Source organism: Bufo gargarizans, chromosome 9, assembly GCF_014858855.1.
Source record: "Bufo gargarizans isolate SCDJY-AF-19 chromosome 9, ASM1485885v1, whole genome shotgun sequence".
NCBI lineage: Eukaryota > Metazoa > Chordata > Amphibia > Anura > Bufonidae > Bufo > Bufo gargarizans.
The window spans coordinates 58,332,184-58,359,124 of NC_058088.1; the positions used below are offsets into that span (position 1 = coordinate 58,332,184).

Here is a 26,941-nt window from a genome sequence, read left to right on the forward strand (position 1 = left end):
CTGGACCCCAGAGACTGGGCACCTCAGATGACTGGACCCCAGAGACTGGGCACCTCAGATGACTGGACCCCAGAGACTGGGCACCTCAGATGACTGGACCCCAGAGACTGGGCACCTCAGATGACTGGACCCCAGAGACTGGGCACCTCAGATGACTGGACCCCAGAGACTGGGCACCTCAGATGACTGGACCCCAGAGACTGGGCACCTCAGATGACTGGACCCCAGAGACTGGGCACCTCAGATGACTGGACCCCAGAGACTGGGCACCTCAGATGACTGGACCCCAGAGACTGGGCACCTCAGATGACTGGACCCCAGAGACTGGACACCTCAGATGACTGGACCCCAGAGACTGGACACCTCAGATGACTGGACCCCAGAGACTGGACACCTCAGATGACTGGACCCCAGAGACTGGACATCTCAGATGACTGAACCCCAGAGACTGGGCATCTCAGATGACTGAACCCCAGAGACTGGGCATATCAGATGACTGGACCCCAGAGACTGGGCATCTCAGATGACTGGACCCCAGAGACTGGGTACCTCAGATGACTGGACCCCAGAGACTGGGCATCTCAGATGACTGGACCCCAGGGACTGGGTACCTCAGATGACTGGACCCCAGAGACTGGGCACCTCAGATGACTGGACCCCAGAGACTGGGCACCTCAGATGACTGGACCCCATAGACCGGGCATCTCAGATGACTGACCTCAGAGACTGAGCACTTCAAATGACTGGACCCCAGAGACTGGGCACCTTAGATGACTGGACCACAGAAACTGGGTGTCTCAGATGACTGGACCCAAGAGACGGGGGCACCTCAGATGACTGGACACCAGAGACCAGGCATCTTAGATGACTGGATTCCAGAGACCGGGCACCTCAAACAACTGGACTCCAGAAACTGGGCACCTCAGACAACTGGACCCCAGAGACCGGGCACTTCAGATGACTGGACTCCAGGGACTAGGCACCTCAGACTGGACTTCAGAGACCGGGCATCCCTTCCATAGGAGAACATTTATACCATAAATCAATGACAGTAGAATAGATGGGTATTACTCACCGGGGGTTTGCTCCCAGTTATCTGCATGCAGAGTCAGCGGAGAGGGGGATTAGAGAGTGGAGAGAATAAAGACAGCACAGTTAGTAGCACGTTCCGGCAGACAGATGCAATGTACAGTAAGGCCACGCTTCACGCTGCGATTCCTGCATCCGATTCTATGAATTACGTGACCTCCACCAGATGTAAGGTATTGTTTCCAACAGATAATAATGGCGGCCATTGTAGATTAAATCAATTTGACAAAGGTTTATGGCATCCACAAATCACATGGCAATTAATATTATAAAGTGATAAGTTAAATCACATTTGATAAATAAAAATGGCGCACAGGCGTTTGCAATAATTTTAACCGGACCTCAAGCTGGATGCAGAGATGCAACGTGGAAATCCGGCCTTGGCTCATAGTTAATTCTAGCGGTTACTTCACTACACATGAAATTATCAACATGAACGATACAACCCACTACAATCCCATGCCACATCACTCGGGCGCCGAACGCACAGACAGGGTGGAGCTGAACATGCACTACACGTACAGCACAGGCTCAGAGCGGTTACCCACAGGCAAACCATTCACTGCACGACCAACAAGTTACGCTGAGTGGCCAAGGTTAAAGCAATCTGACAAATAAACATTTACGAAGAAACATTGTTTCTATTGGATTTGTTACAATTATTACATTGTTACTATAAAAGACAAAGAAGCAACAATGCTGCTAATTAAAGGAGTTAACCCAGGATTAGAGAAAAAATGTCTGTTTCTTAAAAAAGCAGCGCCCTGCCAGTATCAGATCGTGTATGGGAGAAGGCGTTGAGAGGTCAAGCCATGCCCATGCCTTCAGGCCGGCCACACACCAACCCCCGTGCAGCATCCACACTCACATCTGACATAGCAGAGCCCGAAGAGCGCGCTGGCAAAAAGAAAAGAGGTTGGTTTTTATCTGCGCCCATTAACTTGATGAAATAACATTAGTATTCACACACGGCTTTATCTTCATCCTACACAGCGGCTTCATTTCACAGAATTGCTGATCTTTTTTCTTTAGGTGACTGTACGAGCGAAGAGAGGAAGAAAATCCCTGCACATTGCACGAAACCGCTCGCACAATTAGTTATTTGTTTTATTTATCAGCTGGAACAGATTTTTTGCCTGGGGCCACCAAGGTTTTATCCTGGACTCCACTTGCATCCTTGTTAACAGTGGGAATGAGGCGATACACCAGAGGGCAATGGTAGGTTGTTGGTTGGTTGTTTAGTTGGTAGCGTGTTAGTTGGTTGGTAGGTTGTTTAGTTGGTTAGTTGGCTGTTTGATATTGTGTGTGGTTGGCTGTGTAGCTGGTTGTTTAGTTGATTGTTTTTCTGTGGTTGGTTGGTAAATTGTGTGGTTGGACATGTAGTTGGCTGGGTTATGGTTGGTTGATACGTTGTGTGGTTGATTGGTTTGTTGTTTGATAGATTGTGTGGGTGGCTGTTTGTTAAAGGGGTTGTGTCACTTCAGTAAGCAATATTTATTATGTAGAGAAAGTTAATCCAAAGCACTTACTAATGTATTGTGATTGTCCATTTTGCTTCCTTTGCTGGCTGGATTCGTATCTCCATCACATTATACACTGATCGTTTCCATGGTTACAGACCACCCTGCAATCTAGCAGTGGTGGTCATGCTTGCACACTATAGGAAAAGGCCATCAGCCTCTCAGGTGGCCGGGACAATGGGAGCGCACATAGGCTGGTGCTTTTATCTATATTGTGCAAGGCCGACCACCACTGATGGATGCGGGGTGGTCTGTAACCATGGAAACGAGCAGTGTATAATGTGATGGAAAAATTAATCCAGCCGGCAAAAGGAAGCTAAATGAAGAATCACAATGCCTCTTATTAACTTTCTCTACATGATCAATGGCCAAATGAACAGACACAACCCCTTGTTAATTGGTTGTTTGATAGGCAATGTGGTTGGTTGTCTAACTGTGTGGTTAATTGTTGGTTGGTTGTTTGATAGGCAATGTGGTTGGTTGGCTAATTGTGTGGTTAATTGTTGGTTGGTTGTGTGGATGGTTTTTAATAAGCTATGTATTTGGTTAGTTAGTTATTTATCTGATTGGTTAAGTAAAATGGGTTCTCCGGGAATAATGACATTTTACCAAGTGCCCATAGACCGCCCCTCTGACCAGAAGATTCCCGGTTCCCGGCTCCCTGCCGCTCTGGTGTCTCCGTATCTCATGCAGCCACAATGACTGACTTCAAAAGCTGCACGTCACTGCTAAAGAGTAAAGACAGTCAATGGCGGCAGAGGAGTGTGCGACCATGGTCGTGCTTCTCCGGATGTAAACTGTCCGGGGACTGGGAGGAGGCGCTGAGGACTGGGGCAGAGCAGGGAAGTAGGAATCCTCAGCTCAATGAGGCAGACTGCTGACACTGCTAACATGTCCTTATTCCAGTAGAACCCCTTTAAGTTTTGGTGATAGACTGAGGTCTTCTGGTTGGTTGGCTCATAGACGGTATGGTTGATTGGTTAAGGCGTGCTTGGCTGATCGATGGGTGACTGTGACTGGGTTAAGGCTGGTTGGTTGGCTGGTTGGTTTATTGTGTGATTAGTCGTGAAGTATTTTGGTTCAGTTTAGAGACAAGTGAAACGTTTTGCCTGATCAAGCAACAAGGTATCCCTGAAGCGGAGGACACCCCCCTGCCATGAGATAGCACAGCCGGCACTGACAATGTCGCGCTTCACTGTCGCTGCTCCAGTAGTGGAAGCAGAGCCTCTACACAGGTTTGAGATTGTCAGATATATGGCCCTGCCAATCAAGTGGCAGGGGGAAGAGTCCGCAGCTTTAGGAGCACCCCATTGCAGGTGCAGAACTCTGCTTGATCAGACAAATCGATTCTTCCGTTTCCCTCGTCTCCGGTTCTGTTGTTGGGTTAAGTTTACAGTTTATAAAAAGGGACGCAATCCACACAGCAATGAGGCTGGTCTATAGCCGATAAGATTTTGCAGAGAAAGCTTCCATTCTCCATTCCGCGTGAGCTTATTATCGGCCAGCATAGGGCACAGTAGGGGCGATCACACATCTTGGGCTCTGTTCACACTGGTGTCATGGCTTCTGTTGGAGACATGGTCGATGTGACTGACTATTGACTCTTCTACTCTCATCAACAATACAGGAAAGGCAATTATTGCTTACGCTGATAAACTGATATAAACTAAGACTACTTTCACATCAGCGGTTTCCCTTTCCGTCATAGGATCTCAATAACGAGGGAAAACGCTTCAGTTTTGTCCCCATTCATTGTCAATGGGGACAAAACTGAACTGAAGGGAACAGAGTGACAAGAATGCATTCCGTTTTGTTATATTGCGTTCCCATGACGTACACAAAGGCGCTGCAAGCAGCGTTTTTGAGTGCGTCCTGGCAGGCGGAGCAAGACCGATCTGTCATGACTCAGTCAATGGAGACGGATCAGTTTTCTTGGACACAATAGAAAACAGATCTGTCCTCCATTGACTTACAATGGTTTGAGACATTGCTATTTTAACGGATGCAGCCGGTTGTATAATCGTGACGGAAGCATTGGAAGTCATGGATCAGCAACCATGACGGATCCAGCAAAATCGTGGATGTGTCACCAATACATCATTAATGGTCCTTTTACAAGGAACAATTCATTAGACAATTCCTTTCCAACAATCGCATGCTCGTCAGTGAAGGAGACCGCTGCTAAAAACATGTCGTCCCTATAGAGACTCATCATTTGCCAGTAGCAGAGGTTGTTTAGACGGCACAATCTGCTACCGGCAAACTACGATTTACCGTATTTTTGGCCCCATAAGACGCACCCCCCCCCCCAAAGTGGGGGTAAAATGTCCCTGCGACTTATGGGGTGAAAACTAATGAGCATTATGGAAGCGCTCATTAGTACCGGAGGACGAGGAAGCGGTGAAGGCTCTGTACTCACTGCTTCCTGGTCCTCGGCTGTGCTGTGGCTGCGCCTAGCGTGAGTGCGCTTTGTGACCTCATGCTGTGCATCTCAGTTCACAGCACAGCCGGCGGCAGGAAGAGCAGGTGGAGAGCCGAAGGTGAGGAGCGGCGATGTGCGGAGCAGGAGAGGCAAGTGGATTTTTTATTTTATCTGATCTGAGGCTGGGGGCTGCATACATAAGGCTGGGGGCTGCAGGCTGCATACATGAGGCTTTGGGCTGCATACATGAGGCTGGGGGCTGCAGGCTGCATACATGAGGCTTTGGGCTGCATACATGAGGCTGGGGGCTGCAGGCTGCATACATGAGGCTGGGGGCTGCAGGCTGCATACATGAGGCTGGGGGCTGCAGGCTGCATACATGAGGCTGGGGGCTGCAGGCTGCATACATGAGGCTGGGGGCTGCAGGCTGCATACATGAGGCTGGGGGCTGCAGGCTGCATACATGAGGCTGGGGGCTGCAGGCTGCATACATGAGGCTGGGGGCTGCAGGCTGCATACATGAGGCTGGGCGCTGCAGGCTGCATACATGAGGCTGGGGGCTGCAGGCTGCATACATGAGGCTGGGGGCTGCAGGCTGCATGCATGAGGCTGGGGGCTGCAGGCTGCATACATGAGGCTGGGGGCTGCAGGCTGCATACATGAGGCTGGGGGCTGCAGGCTGCATACATGAGGCTGGGGGCTGCAGGCTGCATACATGAGGCTGGGGGCTGCAGGCTGCATACATGAGGCTGGGGGCTGCAGGCTGCATACATGAGGCTGGGGGCTGCAGGCTGCATACATGAGGCTGGGGGCTGCAGGCTGCATACATGAGGCTGGGGGCTGCAGGCTGCATACATGAGGCTGGGGGCTGCATACATGAGGCTGGGGGCTGCAGGCTGCATACATGAGGCTGGGGGCTGCAGGCTGCATACATGAGGCTGGGGGCTGCAGGCTGCATACATGAGGCTGGGGGCTGCAGGCTGCATACATGAGACTGGGGGCTGCAGGCTGCATACATGAGGCTTGGGGCTGCAGGCTGCATACATGAGGCTGGGGGCTGCAGGCTGCATACATGAGGCTGGGGGCTGCAGGCTGCATACATGAGGCTGGGGGCTGCAGGCTGCATACATGAGGCTGGGGGCTGCAGGCTGCATACATGAGGCTGAGGGCTGCAAGCTGCATACATGAGGCTGGGGGCTGCATACATGAGGCTGGGGGCTGCATACATGAGGCTGGGGGCTGCATACATGAGGCTGGGGGCTGCATACATGAGGCTGGGGGCTGCATACATGAGGCTGGGGGCTGCAGGCTGCATACATGAGGCTGGGGGCTGCAGGCTGCATACAGGAGGCTTGGGACTGCAGGTTGCATATATGAGGATGGGGCTGCAGGCTGCATACATGAGGCTCAGGGCTGAATACATGAATCTGGGGCTGCAGGATGCATACATGAGGTTGGGGGGCTGATATGAGGTCTGATTGAGGGTCTTATTAACAATGGGGGTCTGATTGGTGGTCTCATCTGAGGTATAATGAAAAATATTTTTCCTATTGTCCTCCCCTAAAACTTCGGTGCGTCTTATAGGGGTGGAAAATACGGTAGGTGCCTGCACAAACGAGCATTTTAACCAGGGAATGAGCGCTTTGCTGACACCTGTTCCTATGAACGCTCGTTAGCGATTATCTGCCGGTTTCTCGGCCTGTGTGAAAGGGCTTTAAGACATGGACAGCAAACAGAGATCTTAGAAAGGCTGAGAAAATGAAGCAATCGCTAGTTAAAATAGTGTCACTGTGGCAGTGTGAATGCGGCCTGACCGTCAGTGCCCTCATCATACGACCAGAAAGTCTCCTTCACACGGCAATGAATGGCAGGCGTGTGCTCTCCGTGGTCTCCACTACCAGCACACGTACACATCGACACTAATGTGCAGATGTACACGTCAGTGCTTTCCACAGACTGTGGGTCTCTGGTGACACCATGGAAGCCCCATTTTTGTCTATGGATCCGTGAAAACCCCGGACGCGATCCAGATGCGTTTGTCCAACCTTACACTAAGGGCTCATTCACACGACCGTGGTTTGGTTGCGGCTCGGGTGCGGACCCATTCACTTCAATGGGGGGCGCAAAAGATGCGGACAGTACTACATGTACTGTCCGCATCCGTTGCTCCGTTCTGTGGCCCCGCAAAAATTATAAGTCATGTCCTATTCTTGTCCGTTTTGCGGACAAGAATAGGCATTTCTATAAAGGGCCGTCCATTCCGTTCCGCAAATTGCGGAAGGCACACGGGCGGCATCCTTGTTTTGCGGATCCGCAATTTGAAGATCGCCTGGTCGTGTGAACCAGCCCTAAATCTTATATTAAAGCCAACTAAATGACCTGCAACTTTCTAATATACTTTGGATTTCAGTTTCCTATTATGTTCAATATCTGTGCTTACTGTCAGTGAATGGAAGTATTACACGTGCATGCATAGTCTCCTTCTCCCAGGAGTGCCAATTGGTGGGATAGGGACTTCCATTCTTCCGCCAGGTGGGAGTCCTATAACTGGGACCTTATAAGACTACCCCTGGAGATTGGTTCCCTATGACATTGTGGCCCTCACACTGAAAAACAGTTGGGCCCTCCTGGTCTAGACAATCCTCTGTAATCTAAACTATGTGGACTCCAGACTTAGGCCTCATGCACACGACCGTTGTTGTGTTCCATTCCGCAAAATGGGGTTCCAATGTTCCGTGATCCATTTCCGTTTTTCTTTCCGTGTGTCTTCCTTTATTGAAGGAAAGTAAAAAAAAAAGTCTAAGTCAAGTTTGCCATGCAAATGATAGGAAAAAAAACGGACGCGGACGACAATCTTGTGTGCCTCTGCGTTTTTTCACGGACCCATTGACTTGAATAGGTCCGCGAACCGTTTTCCGTGAAAAAAAATAGGACAGGCTATATTTTTTTTACGGACTGGAACCACGGATCATGGACGCGGATGGGAAATGGTGCATTAGCCGAGTTTTCAACGGACCCATTGAAAGTCAATGGGTCCGCAGAAAATCACGAAAAACGGAACAACGGACACGGAATGAAACAACGGTCGTGTGCATGAGGCCTTATACAGTTTATCCCGAATCAGGACAGAAGAGAGATTTCCGTTGCTCATGTGTTTCGCTCACAGAGGATTGGATACAATTGTAACAAAAGCCCAGCCATGAGAAGCGCTCGTTCTGTACAGATTTGTAAACAAGAATGCTTCTATTCACTGGCAGCAAGCAGATCCAGTCTGCGACTCTGCACAAGTCTACCGATCTAATGACGAATATATTTTCCCCTGGATCCTGACAGCAGATTTAAAAGCTCAAGAAGCTTAACGCCGTTCACGCGGAATTACATCAAGGCCGGCTCGAGCTAAAGCCGCCATATGCAGGCGCACGGTGCGAAATACTGAACGAGTTGACATCATGTAGCGAACTCGTCAAATCCATTCACCAAGGTACCATCAGCATTCACGGGGCTTTGTTTAATAAACTGGGATTAGTCGCCAGTAGAGGATTTTCGAGTTTTATTGGTTTCGCGTCGTGTCGCAGATTACCGAGGAGCGGAGGGACGTCAGCTATGTTCTAATGAGACCAATTATTCACAGTCCAAGGAGGTTTAAAGAGGAATAACAGAGGGCGAGGCTTAACGCTCATGAGAGTAAACGGAGGCGACATAAGAATGTTATAGAACAAGGGTAAAATACATTGTACGCGTCAGCGAAACACAATGGAGGCTGCCCTATATCTGCGAAAATCAACTATTGTTTAACTCATGTTTAACCTATTTTTAAAGAAATTTTTAATATCTATATTTAAATTAAAAAAACATAAAATCCCGTAGTTTTTGCACTGGCCACTAGGCCTAATCCTAGGCGCCACTTCTTGGCCTGTACAGATCACTTTACTGCAGTTATCTGCTTATCTGTCATTCTAATCCTGCCTGTAATGATATCACCTCTGTGTAAAGATAAGACCGGACCCACCATTCACAATAGGTGATATCACAGCTTATCTACTCCCTCCTGACCTCTGCACAGCGCAAGCCTGGAAAACTCTCCCTCAGAAGTCAATGAGGTCCGCTCCTGACCATGGTGCCATAAAGGAATTTTATGGATGTTTTATAGATGCTGTAAAGAACAGCTCAGGCAAGATGGCCGCCCCCATAATCACGTTCAGGAAAATAGAATGAAAAAAAAATCTGCAAACAGAAAAAAACAAAAAAACTGAGCAAAACAAACCAAAAACTCATTTACGTTAAAGGGCCACTAACACAATGGATGAGCTAATATCAGCCACATCTACCTGGGGGATCTCAGGGTATAACATGAAGGGGTCATCATGGGGTTGGGACATTTCCAACAGTAAACACTAGATGGCGGTCAGCTCTACATGTGTAGGTCTAATGTCCCTTTAATTTAGAAACAAAGTAGACGGAGGCGCCAGGCACCTTATTTCTTGTGCCACAATGTTACCAATACCAATGATGATTGAGACACTGCGTCTACTAAGACCAAGGTAAAAAGACGCAACGTACCGATTTGGCAGTAGCGGATATGTACTGGACCACCATCTCATGCTTCCTGGACAGATCTTTCTGCCGCAGCGGCGCTTTCTTCTCCTCATTCAGATTCATGTCTTCCTAGAAGTGGAGAAGACACAGAAGGAATCAGTAGGTGTCAATGTCACATTACAAGCTCTGATGGATTTAGGGTTTCACTTCTTCCACTAATTATGTAGCAAACACTTCACACTTCCGTCCGGCCCTCAGGTCATAGATCTTAATATTTACATACATTTTTTTTAATAAATTTATCCTCAATTAAAAATTCCTACCTCATACTAATGAGCCCCGGCAAAGGCAAACAGCCCACCCGCTGGGTGCCCCTTACTGCAGCCTGCAGCCACTATGTGGCGAAGATTGTAGAGCCGGGGCGGAAAGGATTTCCACACACAATTTAAATTAAAACATTCTGGATGGATATATAAAAGATAGATAGATAGATATAAAAGGAGAAAGTCCAAGGCAGCACTAACCGTTCCTTAGATCTAGAGTGCCAGCAGTACAGACACAACCAACCGTCCAAGTATACGGTATATAAAAAGAAGAAAAACTGCAGCACTTCCAATGAGGTGAATGAAAAATGAAGTCCTTTATTCACCCGTGTGACGTTTCAGTCCGCTTACTGGGACCGTTTTCAAGCAATAGATACATAGTCTCAGTGCATGATTTATACGGTATCTATACATTTACATAATTAATAATCACTTTACATAATTTCATATATCATCCATTAAAAACCAACAAAGTGCATAAACAATCATATGATTCTATTTTAGATAGATAAATATATATTAGATAGATAGATAGAGATAAGATATATTAGATAGATAGATATAAGATATGAGATAGATAGACAGACAGACAGACAGACAGACAGACAGACAGATAGACAGATAGATAGATAGATAGATAGATAGATAGATAGATAGATAGATAGATAGATAGATAATTCTACCATCCCTGTGAGTAAAAGCTGCAGGAAAAGCAACTTTGCTAAGAATGATCCTCTGGAAAAAAAAGCATTGCATTTTTGCAGAAGGTTAAGGACCATAGAGACAGTAAAGGTAACACACATACATGGCTGTAGACTTTACTGCATGTGGTTTGGGTTATATTGCTTCTGGCGCCCACTACACTACTGAGACGGACTGGCCACCCAATCTAGGACTGCACCCCACTGCTAGGCATTAAATAGAAATATTGAGAGAATTTTCACCCATTTGGTCATTTGATCAGTTTGCATGTATCTTTGGAAAGAGACTCAGAGAGGACCACCATAGTAGTCATTCCCAATATGCAGTCTTTAGGAAAAAAACAAAAAAAAAAACCAATCATCAGTTCAGTAAAGGAGAGACCCTTTTTTTTTTTTTTACTATAACCAAGCTGGCCTGATTATTGGTCTCCATATCAGACCCGGGCCACCTGCACCCCTCTACCCACAGATCTAACATCAAGGGCACCCCAGCCACCACCAGGCAGGAAACCCCAAATTCCAGGGTGTGCCCAGAGGGAACTGTCACCAACTTGCCTGTCCGAGCTCCAGCGCTGCAGTCTGGGGTTCGCACACTGCAGCGCAGTGCCAGACGTGCTGTCATGCCAAGCCCCTTGGTGACTCTTTGTTTAGGCCATGCCCCTTTCTATGCTGTATAGGCCACTCCCCCTCTTAACCGCCCACTTTGGTCATGCCCACTTAGGTCACACCTGAGCTACACCTTCCGGTGATGTTAGCATTCACCTTTGCCAGTTATAGGTTTTCCTTGCTGTGCTCTGCTACCTGTGGGTTAATTGAACTGTTGCTTTTGGACTTGACTTCGGCTATACCTTGACCTCTCTCTCTGCTTAGCGATTCTGTACCTTCTCCCTGTCCAGTATTGACCCTTGACTTGTTATTGCTTCCTCTTCACACTTTGTGATTTTGTTGGTATTGATCACCTTTGTTTGTCTGTCCTGTGTGTGAACAGGTGCCTGCGGTTCCGCTGGCACTTGGATTGTATCTCTGCACTTACCAGTATAGGGACCGTCGACCAGTTGTGGACTTGTCGCCTAAGACTTGTTCTGCAAGTAGGCAGGCTCAGTGGGCTGGGTTCAAGTTAGGGCTCACTGTGTAAGTGCCTACGGCCGTGACAGTAACACTACAGGACTACAATTACCCTCATTGCCATCACCGCCACTACCATACTTACTCCTCCCCAGCCCTAAACCCCTCCCTTGCTGGCAAATACTCTGCAGATACTAGATAGAGAATAGCTAGATCAGAGATGAGCAGATTGTATTGATTTGTAATCCATCCTGAATTTTTCCAAAAATGTGGATTGTGACAAACGTGAACTTCTTGAGAAAAGGAAAAGTAAGTGAAGACTCTCTAATGAAAAGAATAGGTAAGATATGTTAATTTGCTTTTTTTTTCATAAACTAAGAGGTGTTGCCTGTCCTGCAATACTCATCATGTGTATTAGGTGGTCTCTATAATGTGAAAGAGTACCCGTCATACCCCCAACAGGGGGCCTCTGAGCTAGCTAAACCACTTTTCTCTGCTTTGCTCTGATAAAGGCTACTTTCCTACCTCCGGTGTGAATCCTGGCAGGCTGTTCTGGCAGAGAATTCCCACCAGACGTGTGAAGCTAGTCTTAGCTATTAGGCAAGTTACGGTTTACAGCCTGGCTAAGCATTGACTTTAGGTAGCCATGTTATATCTGCTGTGAGGAACTCCGTTTTCTTGTCATTTTAGTAGGAAAACTGGTGGGCTCATCTCTTAACGTGACTGTTACATGTTGGCCTTTCTCTCGCATGTAAAACTGATTCAGGTCTGAATTGAATTTTTTTTTTTATTCCGTGAATTGGACATAAAAACTAATTTTAAGAAATTCTCTCAACTCTAAGATGGATCAAAGATTATCAGATGGGTAATAGCTAGATGATCGATAGATAGACAAACATTTTGATGTCATCACATTGGGTGGACGCAGTGACATCATTACTGATGATGTGACCACGCCCGGCCAGCATGATAACATCACACGCAAGCTCACGGGAGATTTTGTGCGTTTTCTTCTTCAAATCAAGATTGCAGCGACGACCTCTCCATAAGCAGATGGATGGAGGTTAGTGTTTTTTTTTTGTTTTTTTATCGTCATTTCAGGAAAAATTTATTTGTTACCATGAAGCTTTGTGACAAATAAAAATTTCCCTCAAATTAGAATCGAAGTTAATTCGTTTCACCCAAATTAAAATATATTGCAGCAAATATTTTTTATCATTGCAATATTTATTAAACATGAGTTTCCATGTTACAATGTATCAGTGGAGGCTTGTAGCATCGGAGTGTTTATTACACCCTTTACAATGTGTCAGTGGAGGCTTCCCTTAGACATCTGTGAGGTCAGGAGTTCGGGTGTTAAGGGTATATTAGACGGACAGATTTTCGGCCCCATAATCGCCAACAAGCTTTCCTATGAATGCTCGAGTGTAATACTGCCACAGATTTCCCGACAGGCAATTCAGATCTTTCAGCATGCTGGATTTGCTGGTGGCAGATCGTGCTGTGTAATCACGATGTGCTGCCGGAACACCACTGTCCTGCATGGGGACAAGCGATGGCATAGTGATCGCTCCTCCCCATGCTGCGGAGATCATTACTGCATGCAATAGCAGCGGTGTCTTCTGCTAGCTATCTGGTGACTGCCGGGACGGAACGCTTAACTCCCGCCAATCGCTTGCAGCATCGGGGTGTCTATTACAGCCTTTACAATGTGTCAGTGGAGGCTTCCCTTATTCAGCAATGAGAACACAATGTGTAATATACATAATAGCAGTTGTTTTGTCACATTCTGAACACATTTACCAGAATGACCTGGGAGTTTACGATAAAATCTTCCCATGCAGGACTCAGTTTGTGGCACATATTGAGAGCAGTCGAAATCTGCAGAGATGAATTAATTATCCCAGCTGTTACTTGGTAAAACTCTTGTCACATCTGTCTGAAAAAGCACGTCTCAGCTGCATGCTCGCAGGGTCTAAAATCTGTCGCCTTCATACCATGTTGTGTGGAATTTCACGTAAGTGGATCATGGCGCACGGTGATGTGATGCTCAGTGGGACAGCAGCAGACGTGACTGTTGAGTTTACAAGAAATCCACACGTCTTCTGATTGTCCCTGCGTGTGTCCATCATTTGCCTGCAGCACTAGCTTGCCAGGCTACATCTGGAGGGAAAACACTGAAGAAATCAAGTTTGTGTGAAGTTTTCAATCAAGTCAAAAAAAGTTGCCTTGATGTAAACTATCTATGGCTTTCAGAATGAAATTAAAGGCTACAAATCCAGGTCAGTTTGAATTATCTACAACTTGGTGGCTCTTCAGTTGTTTTGAAATTGCTCTGTAGAGTTCCCGATGCCGGAAGATGCCTAAAACAGCAGATTGTGAGAGTGTTGGGTGTATGACCCCACCGATCTGATATTGATGACTTAGGCCAATACGGGAAACCACTTTAAACTAGTTCCTGCTCATTAACCATTGAGATATGTAAAGGATTTCCAAGCGTTGGTATCAGCAAGTAGTATATATAATAAAACGGGAATAATTGACCACATATGGTGCCATCTTAGGATATAGGGTAGTCAAGTGCAAATATCCAAGAACATCTCACCACCAATGAATTCCAGGTGTAGAAACGTTGGGCTCGCCAACAAGGTAATGTCCATCAGCCTAGCAGTTCTGGTTAACTGACGTTGTTGATGCCAGACCTGTAGAGTATATTCACATAGAATACACCTCGAATGTTAAATCGTTGCCATTTTTAGTTCTACGACCTACGGTAACGATTTGTACAATGTTTATCTACGTATGTTGCGGAGCTCAGAAACATTAGATCCTGAATAATATGTTTTCCACAAGCTCGCAGCAAATTGTCTAAATGGAAAAATACCAATTATGTTATTATTTGTAAATGTCTGTGTAAGAGGGAGGGAAATGTTATATAATTTGTTTTAATTGTATCTAAGATCTCCCATCTATTTACACTTATAGCTTGGATTAGGAGATATATTTTGCTGCGGTTTTGTTCTTTGTTAATGGGAAATGGCTTCATTCATTCAGACTAAGTGTATGGCTGTAAAAAAATGCAAAGATTGTGCATTTAGGATCATAAAATCGCTTTGGAAATGATAGCTTCTAACTAATTACATAATGGCCTCCACTAATGTTGACTATATTGAAGTTGATTGTGTTCTTTCGCAATATGGAAGATTGCCACAGCCTTGTTATTGTCCACTGGACACGAACTAAAGAGGGATGTAACGTAACAAAAGTCTGTTGAACGGCTCAAAAGTGATGTACAGGTGGTACCTTGAAGAGGTTGGCGGATCTCCTGCTACCCCAGGGTATCCTTTAATGGAATAAGCTGAAGACCTTAATGATGGAAAGGACATACTGTGTGAAGGCAGAAGGAAGAGGAAGAGAAAGGAGAGGATAGAAGAGAAAGGAGAAAGTGAACAAATAGAGACAATGGGAGGAAGCAGAAGGTTTGGGAAGATGAAGAATTGAGAGGATAGAAGTTAGAAGAGGTGGGAGAAAATTTGTACAGGGTAAAAGAGAGAAAAAGGAGATGACAGGATGAGATGATGGAAAAGAGTGAAGAAAAAGGCATAGTGTGGAACTTAAGGGCACCAAGGTAAAATCTCTACCGGGACCTCCACCTTCCATATTCTGTAAAAGAAAAGAAGAAGGTGCTTCCCCAATACCTCCCCAAAGACACTAGGGTGGCTCTGTTACCTCTTCATCCTCTATAGCTATACTGTACCTAAGAGGGGGGGGGGACATAGAAGGGTGGAGATGAGATAAGGTGGTAAGAAGTAGTGGGAAATGATGAAAGAAGAGTAAGGAAGAAGGAAGAAAGCAGAGGCAGAAACATAAGTAGGTAAAAGATGAAAAGTAAATTGATGGGAGGAGGAGATACTGTAGATGAAGGAGCGGTCATAAAAAAAAAGGTGAAAGTAAAAAGAATGAGTATAGAAAGGAAAGGGTGAGCGGATGGAAGAACATAGCAGAATGAATAGAGAAGATAGAGGACAAAAGAATGAGACAATGAAGGCAAACAGGAAATGATTCAAAGAGGAGAATAAAGGCAGCACACAAGCAGTAGTAAGGCCTAAAAAAGGAGAAATAAAGGATATAAAAGAGAAAGTAAGAAAGAGAAATAAAAAGATAAGAGAAATGGTGAGATGGAAAGAAAAGGAAGATGTGGAATAGAGAAAGGAGGTGAAAATGGGTGAAGAGATAACAGAAGAAGACTAAAGATAGAAACATTAGAAAGAAATAGAAAAGGGAAAATGAAAGAGTGATGGTTTAAATCAGCAAACAGGAGAACATTTGTAAATGGAGGAGAAAACTGAGAAAGAAGGAGGAAAAATAATGAGGAAGGAAGAAAAGAAATATAAAAGGAAGGAAGGAAGGGAGTAAAGGTAACGAAAGACTCAAAAGAAAGAACAGAGAAAAAGAACAAGATATAACAAAAAGTAAGAATGAAAGAAAAACATAGAAAGACCAAAGGAAAGAGAAAGACAAAGAGAAAGACAAAGAGAAAGAAAGAAAGAAAGAAAGAAAGAAAGAAAGGAAAGAAAGAAAGAAAGGAAAGAAAGCTGTGAAAATGAAGAGGAAAAGTAGCATACAAGGAAACTGGGAGTTAATGGCAGAAGATTGAAGAAGATATTAGAAAAGAAATCAAAGAAAAAGTCTAGGAATAAAGATGAAGAGGAAAAAATAACCTAATTATAAGCAAATAATGGATTTATAATAATTACGGAGAATTCCACTGTATCCGCAATCATGCTACTAAATGGGTATCTGATGTAAATGATCGTGGATACGAGGAACATCAATTACTTGGTTTTTAATAACTTCATGATTTATTGTGGGATGTGCAGTGATAATGGAATTTATGATGATCGTTTAGCAGCCATTTCAACATAAAAAATTCCCTTTAATTAATTGCTTTATTATAAGTGACACTTATTTCGCTGCTCTTATGTGTAAAACACTAGTATCAGGAACAATAGTTACAGTGATGAAATAACAGGGATACGAGGGTACAATTATAACATGGTTTATGGAGATAAGCCTGAATGACACCATTGTCCAGTCACACAGAACCAAACACAAATAGTCTTTGTTATCAGCATCCCTTTCACTACAATTCTCCTATTTTCCTACAAAAACTTTCTGAAAGCATTTGCATCAATTGACATTTATTCGCTTAAAACTAAATATTTAGAAGAAAAAATTTCACATTTTTATGGATTTTCTGTGTTTAAATAGTGTAAAAAATGAGTTGCAGAAAACAGGTAACATCTGCCTCATGTGTTTTAGAATGGAGGCCATCTTTAAAACTGCATTAATTTATATACAGTTGCAAGAAAAAGTATGTGAACCCTTTGGAATTATATGAATTTCTGCACAATTTGGTCATAAAATGTGATCTGATCTTCATCTAAGTCACAACAATAGACAATCACAGTCTGCTTAAACTAATAACACACAAATAATTAAATGTTACCTTGTTTTTATTGAACACACCATGCAAACATTCACAGTGCAGGTGGAAAAAGTATGTGAACCCCTAGACTAATGACATCTCCAAGAGCCAATTGGAGTGAGGTGTCGGCCAACTGGAGAACAATCAATGAGATGAGATTGGAGGTGTTGGTTACAGCTGCCCTGCCCTATAAAAAGCACACACCAGTTCTGGGTTTGCTTTTCACAAGAAGCATTGCCTGATGTGAATGATGCCTCGCACAAAAGAGCTCTCAGAAGACCCACGATTAAGAATTGTTGACTTGCATAAAGCTGGAAATGATTATAAAAGTATCTCCAAAAGCCTTGCTGTTCATCAGTCCTCGGTAAGACAAATTGTCTATAAATGGAGAAAGTCCAGCACTGCTGCTACTCTCTCTAGGAGTGGCCGTCCTGTAAAGATGACTGCAAGAGCAGAGCACAGACTGCTCAATGAGGTGAAGAAGAATCCTAGAGTGTCAGCTAAAGACTTACAAAAGTCTCTGGCATATGCTAACATCCCTGTTAGCGAATCTACGATACGTAAAACACTAAACAAGAATGGATTTCATGAGAGGATACCACAGAGGAAGCCACTGCTGTCCAAAAAAACATTGCTGCACGTTTACAGTTTGCACAAGAGCACCTGGATGTTCCACAGCAGTACTGGCAAAATATTCTGTGGACAGATGAAGTTGAGTTGTTTGGAAGAAACACACAACACTATGTGTGGAGAAAGAGAGGCACCGCACACCAACATCAAAAGCTCATCCCAACTGTGAAGTAGGGTGGTGGGGGCATCATGGTTTGCGGCTGCTTTGCTGCGTCAGGGCCTGGAAGGATTGCTATCATCGAAGGAAAAATTAATTCCCAAGTTTATCAAGACATTTTGCAGGAGAACTTAAGGCCATCTGTCCACCAGCTGGAGCTCAACAGAAGATGGGTGTTGCAACAGGGCAACGACCTAAAGCATAGAAGTAAATCAACAACAGAATGGCTTAAACAGAAGAAAATACGCCTTCTGGAGTGGCCCAGTCAGAGTCCTTACCTCAACCCTATTGAGATGCTGTGGCATGACCTCAAGAAAGCGATTCACACCAGACATCCCAAGAATATTGCTGAACTGAAACAGTTCTGTAAAGAGGAATGGTCAAGAATTACTCCTGGCCGTTGTGCACGTCTGATCTGCAACTACAGGAAACATTTGGTTGAAGTTATTGCTGCCAAAGGAGGTTCAACCAGTTATTAAATCCAAGGGTTCACATACTTTTTATACCTGCACTGTGAATGTTTGCATGGTGTGTTAAAAAAAAATGGTAACATTTAATTCTTTGTGTGTTATTAGGTTAAGCAGACTGCGATTGTCTATTGTTGTGACTTAGATGAAGATCAGATCACATTTTATGACCAATTTGTGCAGAAATTAATATCATTCCAAAGGGTTCACATACTTTTTCTTGCAACTGTATACACACTACTACTTAGGGATATTTGGCCTGTGGGTAAAATTTCCGGATGAACCTAAAATGTACCGTAACCTTTGCAAGTGAACTTAATGCAACCTTCTCTAAACTTTTGAATGCACATGTCCAACTATGCAATGTTTTACACAACTTGCTGTTCTCTAACAAGGAGCTTAACAGTAAAATTCACAACAGGTGTTTGATCCATCAATCTCCCAATAAATTTACTGGTTCAATTATAACTGGTATTTAACCAGTCCTTCTCATCATGCTGTTCACATTTTGACATCATGAGACCAAGACGACACCTAACAATTGATAAACAGTAGCTCGCCATTGCAAGGCTTCCAGCAGGATGTTCTCAGACGGAAGTGGCCACTGAGCTTAGAGTATCACAGAGTGTCATCAGCAAGTTGTATCAGAGATACAGAGAGACTAGAAGAGTCACATAAAAGCAGAGAAGTGGACGTTCTTTGGGCACATCCCACACTGATGATCGCTTCATTGTGAACAATGCCCTGTAGTAACAGATGATGAATGCCACACAACTCCAGGCGGATTTAAGTGAGGTGAGAGGTACCCAAGTGCCTCGTCAGACCATTCAAAACTGTTTACATCAGCATGGTCTGTGTGCTAGACGACCTACAAGGGTATCTGACCACAGGCATCATCGTCTTGCATGGGCGTGGGAGCATCTACTCTCTAGGAGGGACCAGTGGGCTTTAGTACTGTTCACTGATAAAAGTTGATTCTCGCTGAGCAGAAATGATGGGTGCCAAATATGTTGGAGATGTCAAGGAGAGCGCTATGCATCAGACACTGTTGTCACCAGACGAGCCTTTGGTGGTGGTGGTGGTGTTACAGTGTGGGCAGGTATGTCTAGTCAATACATAACTGCCCTACACTGTGTGAATGGTCCAGTGACAAGACCATACTACTTGAATAACATAATTAATCCAGTCATTGTGCCTCTGGACGAACAACACAGGTCTAATTTCATCTTCATGGACAACAATGCGCCAGCTCATCAAGGTTGCATCATTAGCGAACAACTGGTGGAGACTGGGGGACCTCAAATGGAGCAGCCTGCACTTTCTCCAGACCTGAATCCCTTTGAAAACCTATGGGATCAGCTGAGTCGCCGTGTAGAGGCTAGTAACTCTGTATCCCAGAACCTCAATGACCTGAGGGTCGAGTGGGATGCCATGCCTCAGCAGACAGTAAGTCCACTTGTGAACAGCAGGAGAAGTCGTTGTCAAGATGTAATTGATGCTCAAGGCCACATGACAAGTTCTTGAGACATTGACATTTTTTGGGGGTGTACCCACCATTGGTGTTGGCTTTTGTCTCAAAAAATAGTTTGAGATGAGGAAATCACCATTGCTGCTTCTACTCAAATGCATGACTTTCATGATATAATATCACACTAGCATGAACTTTTTGCATTTTCCATAAATTTCACCCAAAAGTCAAATATTGGTGTTGATCGAGCACTGTAGTGCTAAGATGCTTGGGCCGAACACATCGGGATGTTCAGTTGCTCGGTCGAGTATAATGGAATTCAATGGGAGCATTAAACCAGGCACCCCCTGCTCTGAAGAGGGGAGGGTGTCTGGTTCATAGGAAAAGGTCAGAAATTGATGGAAACATCACCAAAATGGTTCTGGAACAGCATGGAAAGGATGTCTGGATGCATATTGTACTCGCAGGTCGCTGCTGGGAAGGATGCTGTCCGAGTAGTACGCAACCTTTACAGACTGACAATAATGCGCACTAAACCGAAGATAAAATCGATTTTAGAGGAAAAATTGTTAGGAAACATTCTTTCCTGTATATTTACTTGTATAGAAAGTGTAAGTGCTGCCAAAAATTACAAGGAAGAGGCACTCCGATACAACCTGTATATATATCACATAAAGGAGGGCCTCATTCCCATTTTGGTACAATTGTTCAGGTAGTGGGACTCCTGCACTCATAAAGCCTATGCACTAAGTGAAAGGGCTGCCAAAAATTTCATGGAACTGGCACTCCAATACACTCTTTATTACACATAAAGGAGGGCATCATACACAGCCTTGAAAAATTATGATTGATGGCCTGCTGGTGACCCTCAAAAACATTTGGAGCAAGGGGCTGCTGATCTAACCATCTAAAACATTATGGGTAAGGGCCTGCTGCCGCTTTGGTGGCTCTAAATAACCTGAGGCCGATTGCACGTCCCTTGACGGCGACGATTCATTCGGCTGTCTAGCCGATCAACTTTGATGTTATTTTCAGCCAAAACCATGTAGACCATGGGCAACAGGGGAATCATGGTTCGATTCCGGAGAGAGGGAGCCTGAGAAACAGCTACGGCAACCACATCCAAGCAAGGCAGCATGCAGAGAAATTACCTATTCGATATAATTAGGTGAGGGACTGCAGGTGAGCTGACCCTGTAAAAGATTTTAGCTGCGGGCCTGCAGGTGAGCTGACCCTGTAAAAGATTTTAAGTGTGGTCCTGCAGCTAAGGACATTTGTACGCTGTGTTGGGACATGGAAGTGGATGTGGTCGCTGATTGTGCTTGCGAAGGTCCAGGTGCAGGGCGGGGGCCTGTACCTTCGAAAGAGGATTGGCAAGCACGTAACACAGGGGAAGAGGAGGCAGTGGTGTGACCCGCAGACACAGATTGTGGACCCAGGCGTTTGTCCCACTCATTACGGTGCTTGGATGCCATGTGGCGGATCATGCTGGTGTTGGTGAGGTTGCTAGTGTTCACACCCCGGCTCATTTTCGTATGGCACCGGTTGCAAACTACTATTCTTTTGTTGTCCGCACTTTCCTCGAAAAAGCGTCATACTGCGGAACATCTACCCCTTCGGTAAGGGAGATTTCCGCAAGGGGTTGCTCCGTGGAACAGTTGCAGCCTGTGTGGTGTGGCCCACCTTCTCCCTTTTGCCACCCCACTGCCTTTTCCAGCCTGTTGCGGTGCTGCAGATCCCTCCCCCTCTGTACTGCTGTCCTCGCTCGGCTTTCCACCTTCCCAGATTGGGTCAGTGACCTCATCATCAAGCACCTCCTCTTCCACTCCCTCACTCTGATAATCCTTCTGATTTGTTGACCTAACCACAACCTCAGTGATTGACAACTGTGTCTCATCCTCTTCATCAACCTCCTAAGACAGTAATTGAGGTTGACTCATTGGCAACAGTGTCTCATCATCATCCACCTCATTAAACAGTAATTGCCGTTCCCCATCGTCATGTTCTTGTGACTGTGTATATTCAAGAGTTTGGGAATCAGGGCACAAGATCTAATGTCTCTCTTCAAGCCTGCTTGGCGAGAGGGCCAAATCAAGTAATGGCGATGAAAAGAGATCCTCAAAATGTGGGATCACTTGTTTGGCCAGACTGTAAATGGTGGGAAGAAGGAGGATCAGGGTGAGGATTGTGTTGACCAGACTCTTGGCTACTGAGACTGGACTTGGTGGATAACAAGGTGGTGCTTAACTGACTGGAAGCATTATCTGCTGCTATCCAACTGACCACCTGGTCGCAATGGTCTGACTTCAAGAGTGGTGTCCTGTGCCACCCTGCAAACTGGGACATGAAGCTAGATATCTTGGATGATTGTTTTTCTTGTGCTCTGGCAGCAAGCACTGTTTCTCCGCGCCCGGGGCCACGGCCTCCACATGCACCATCAGCATCTCGGCCACTTCCCCGTCCCTTACTGCTCACCTTCTTCATTTTAAATGTGATATATGCTTTAAATTATGTCACACGTACAATAGCGTAGGATTTGGAAGTGTATGCGCAAAAAAATGTACAAAGGTATTTGTGATGATGAAGCGTTATACAGGAGAGATACGACAGATAATGTCACAGTTCGCAGTGGCTACAGAAAAAGTGCACTGGCTGTCACTGATATTTTAGGGATGCGCACACTTTACACGAGATGCGGCGTCAATATTTTAACTTTCCGCAGTGGCCTATTACACAGTATTTTGTGCAGGTTGCGCTAAAAACATATATTGCTGCTGTCACACACAATAGTCCTTACAAGGACTTTTGGGTCTACGAAACGTTTTTGTAGAAAAATTAAAATTCAATTACACTCCCTACACTCTCTGTCCCTTCCAATGCTCAGCTCTCCCTGACTTAGAATGAGCAGAACACGCGTCATCGGGCGCTATATAGCACCCGATGACGCGTTCCGGCCAGCCAATCACTGTAATGCCAGTAGCAAACATAGCTACTGGTATTACAGTGAGGGCAGTACTTACCTGCACGTTTAGTGGCTGCTTAACAGCAGCGAAACGTGCAGGGAGGAGATTCTAGCATTGCCCTCGAGCACATGCGAGTACCGCCATGTGCCGAGCATAGCGATGCTCGAGCCGGACTGGTATTCGGCTGAGCATGCTCGCTCAACACTATCAAATATCCCTAACTTTTTGTGAGTAATGTGTATACTATATACTATATATATATACACACACACACACACACACACACACAGAGTGGCCCACGAAAATCTAGCACATCTCCAATATCTCCAAATCAAACTCCCAAATAAAAAATCTGCCTTCGTTAAAAACACTGCTCACTGAACAACTGGCATAGGGAGTAGGGTGTAAATGGCAGCAATTTATAGAAAAAAATACAGTGAATGCAGCACTAAAGATCAAAATTCTGAATGCTAGCTTATAGCAACGTCATTTTTGTAAAGTTTTAAAGAAAAATACAACTTTTTAGAAACTCACCATCATTTTCTCAAATAGATCCATGATTTCCTTCTCAGACAGGTTCAATGAGCGCTCATCAAAAAGTTGCTGTGGAGCAGGGAATTCTGCTATGGTGGCCTGTGGATCTGTAGGGTGCTGAATGAGCGGCTTTTCTTTTTTCACCCCTGATTTCCGGAAACTTGTAAGTCGGTCCCGCTAAAAGCAAAAGGAATAATATTAAGGGTTAAAACTGTTGGAAAGTATCTGTTGCATATACACAACGCCTCCCATAAGCAAGGTACGCCACTGCGTAGAGCGCACTCTACCTGGGGGCGCCGCTCTGGCTGCAATAGAAGTCACAGCGCTCTCCGCTCTGAATCTCCTGCGCTACTCTACACCGGCCCCACCGCTCACAGGAGTATACATTTATAAACTGTAATCCGTATCCTGCAGTAAAATTTAAATCAGCGCTCATCTCGTTACTACTTAACACCGGTATCAGGCAGTGCGGGCGGCGCTCACTCACTGACGTCACGCGCCTGCTTCTCCCACTAGGTGGCGCAGGCGCGTGATGTCAGTGAGTGAGCGCTGTCGTCCGCACTGCCTGTTACTGGAGCTGAGTGTAAAGTAGTAAAGAGATGAGCGCTGATTTAAAGTTAGGTTACTACAGGATACGGATTAGAGTTTATAAATGTATACTCCTGCGAGTGGCGGGGAGGGGGATCTGTGGATGACACAGATAGCATAAGATGCTATATACGGCATGTGTCATCCACAGATCCCCCCCATAAGTGTCATCCACAGATCCCCCATAATAGTGTCATCCAAAGATCCCCCATAACAGTGCCATTCACAGATCCCCATAACAGTGACTGGAGCAGACCTGCTGATAAACACACCTAGGCCACCCCCAGTCAAGGTAAAAACTTACAGTTGTCAATAATGTAATAAAATGTAGGGGGGGGGGGGGTCATGTAATGTTTTGAGGCAAAAATGGCACAGATGATCACCAAGAATGTAAAATTAGCTGGTCAAGTAAAATGTTGCATGCAACAATCATTAAATAGGTGGCCGACAAAAAAGGGGCGGGTCAAAGGGCGTGGTCAATGGGCTGAGTCTGGGGGGCGGCAAAAATCCTTGCACCAGCCCTGCCAAGACATTATTCATTCCTGTAGAGGGATAACGAATATTCTAATCATCTGTAAAATTGGGAGAAATTGAAATTAACCTACATTAAATAAAAAAGAAAACAAAAGTGCTTAGTTTCTGAATTCAGTAATTAAAATACAAAGTGGCAAAGATTCTATAACCATGAACAACAGTACTAGAGTATAATGATGACGCTACATACAAAACTATTACTACTACAATACTGCACCCTATCTACAAGAACTACTATAATACTGCTCCTATGTACAAGAATATAACTGCTATAATACTGCTCCTATGTACAAGAATATAACTACTATAATACTGCTCCTATGTACAAGAATATAATTACTATAATAATGCTACTATGTGCAAGAATATAATTACTATAATACTGTTCCTATGTACAAGAATATAACTACTATAAATACTGCTCCTATGTACAGGAATATAACTACTATATAACTGCCTCCTATGTACAATAATATAACTACTATACTACTGCTACTATGTACAAGAATATAACTACAATAATACTGTTCCTATGTACAAGAATATAACTGCTCCTATGTACAATAATATAACTACCATAATACTGCCTCCTATGTACAAGACTATAACTACTATACTACTGCTTATTTGTACAAGAATATAACTACTATAAAACTGCTCCTATGTACAAGAATATAACTACTATAATACTGCTCCTATGTACAAGAATATAACTACTATAATACTGCTCCCATGTACAAGAATATAACTACTATAATACTGCCTCCTATGTACAAGAATTTTACTACTATAATACTGCCTCCTATGTACAGGGATATAACTACTATGATACTGCCTCCTATGTGCAAGAATAAAACTACTATAATACTGCTCCTATGTACAAGAATATAACTACTATAATACTGCTCCTATGTACAAGAATATAACTACTATAATACTGCTACTATATACAAGAATATAACTACTATAATACTGTCTTCTATGTACAAGAATATAACTACTATAATACTGCTCCTATGTACAAGAATATAACTACTATAATACTGCTCCTATGTACAAGAATATAACTACTATCATACTGCTACTATGAACAAGAATATAACTACTATAATACTGCTAGTATGTACAAGAATATAACTACTATAATACTGCCCCTATGTACAATAATATAACTACCATAATACTGCTCCTATGTACAAGAATATAACTACTATAATACTGCCTCCTATGTACAAGAATATAACTGCTATAATACTGCCTCCCATGTACAAGAATATAACTACTATAATACTGCTCCTATGTACAAGAATATAACTACTATAATACTGCTCCTATGTACAAGAATATAACTACTGTAATACTGCTCCTATGTACAAGAATATAACTACAATAATACTGTTCCTATGTACAAGAATATAACTGCTCCTATGTACAATAATATAACTACAATAATACTGCTCCTATGTACAAGAATATAACTACTATCATACTGCTCCTATGTACAAGAATATAACTACTATAATACTGCTCCTATGTACAAGAATATAACTACTATCATACTGCTACTATGTACAAGAATATAACTGCTATAATACTGCCTCCCATGTACAAGAATATAACTACTATAATACTGCTCCTATGTACAAGAATATAACTACTATCATACTGCTCCTATGTACAAGAATATAACTACTATAATACTGCTCCTATGTACAAGAATATAACTACTATCATACTGCTACTATGTACAAGAATATAACTACTATAATACTGCTCCTATGTACAAGAATATAACTACTATAATACTGTTCCTATGTACAAGAATATAACTACTATAATACTGCCTCCTATGTACAAGAATATAACTACTATAATACTGTTCTTATGTACAAGAATATAACTACTATAATACTGCCCCTATGTACAATAATATAACTACCATAATACTGCTCCTATGTACAAGAATATAACTACTATAATACTGCTCCTATGTACAAGAATTTAACTACTATAATACTGCCTCCTATGTACAATAATATAACTACTATAATACTGCTCCTATGTACAAGAATATAACTGCTATAATACTGCCCCATGTACAAGAATATAACTACTATAATACTGCTCCTATGTACAAGAATATAACTACTATAATACTGCTCCTATGTACAAGAATATAACTGCTATAATACTGCTCCTATGTACAAGAATATAACTACTATAATACTGCTCCTATGTACAAGAATATAACTACTATAATACTGCTCCTATGTACAAGAATATAACTACTATAATACTGCTCCTATGTACAAGACTATAACTACTATAATACTTCTCCTATGTACAAGAATATAACTACTATAATACTGTTCCTATGTACAAGAATATAACTACTATAATACTGCCTCCTATGTACAAGAATATAACTACTATAATACTGTTCTTATGTACAAGAA

General features: G+C 43.8%; 1 protein-coding gene across 4 annotated transcripts in view; it reads right to left on the reverse strand.

Moving 5' to 3' along the window:
* DIAPH2 (diaphanous related formin 2) overlaps window positions 1-26,941 on the reverse strand; it is a 1,273,340-nt gene that overhangs the window by 1,173,401 nt on the left and 72,998 nt on the right. For 3 of the 4 annotated variants that reach the window (XM_044268818.1, XM_044268815.1, XM_044268819.1), the window contains 3 exons: window positions 23,364-23,540; window positions 9,592-9,696; window positions 1,076-1,096 (listed from right to left, as the gene is read on the reverse strand). In XM_044268818.1, coding sequence (XP_044124753.1) covers window positions 1,076-1,096; window positions 9,592-9,696; window positions 23,364-23,540 — 303 coding nt within the window. The remainder of the gene's footprint in view (window positions 1-1,075; window positions 1,097-9,591; window positions 9,697-23,363; window positions 23,541-26,941) is intronic. The other variant, XM_044268816.1, reaches the window with a different exon arrangement.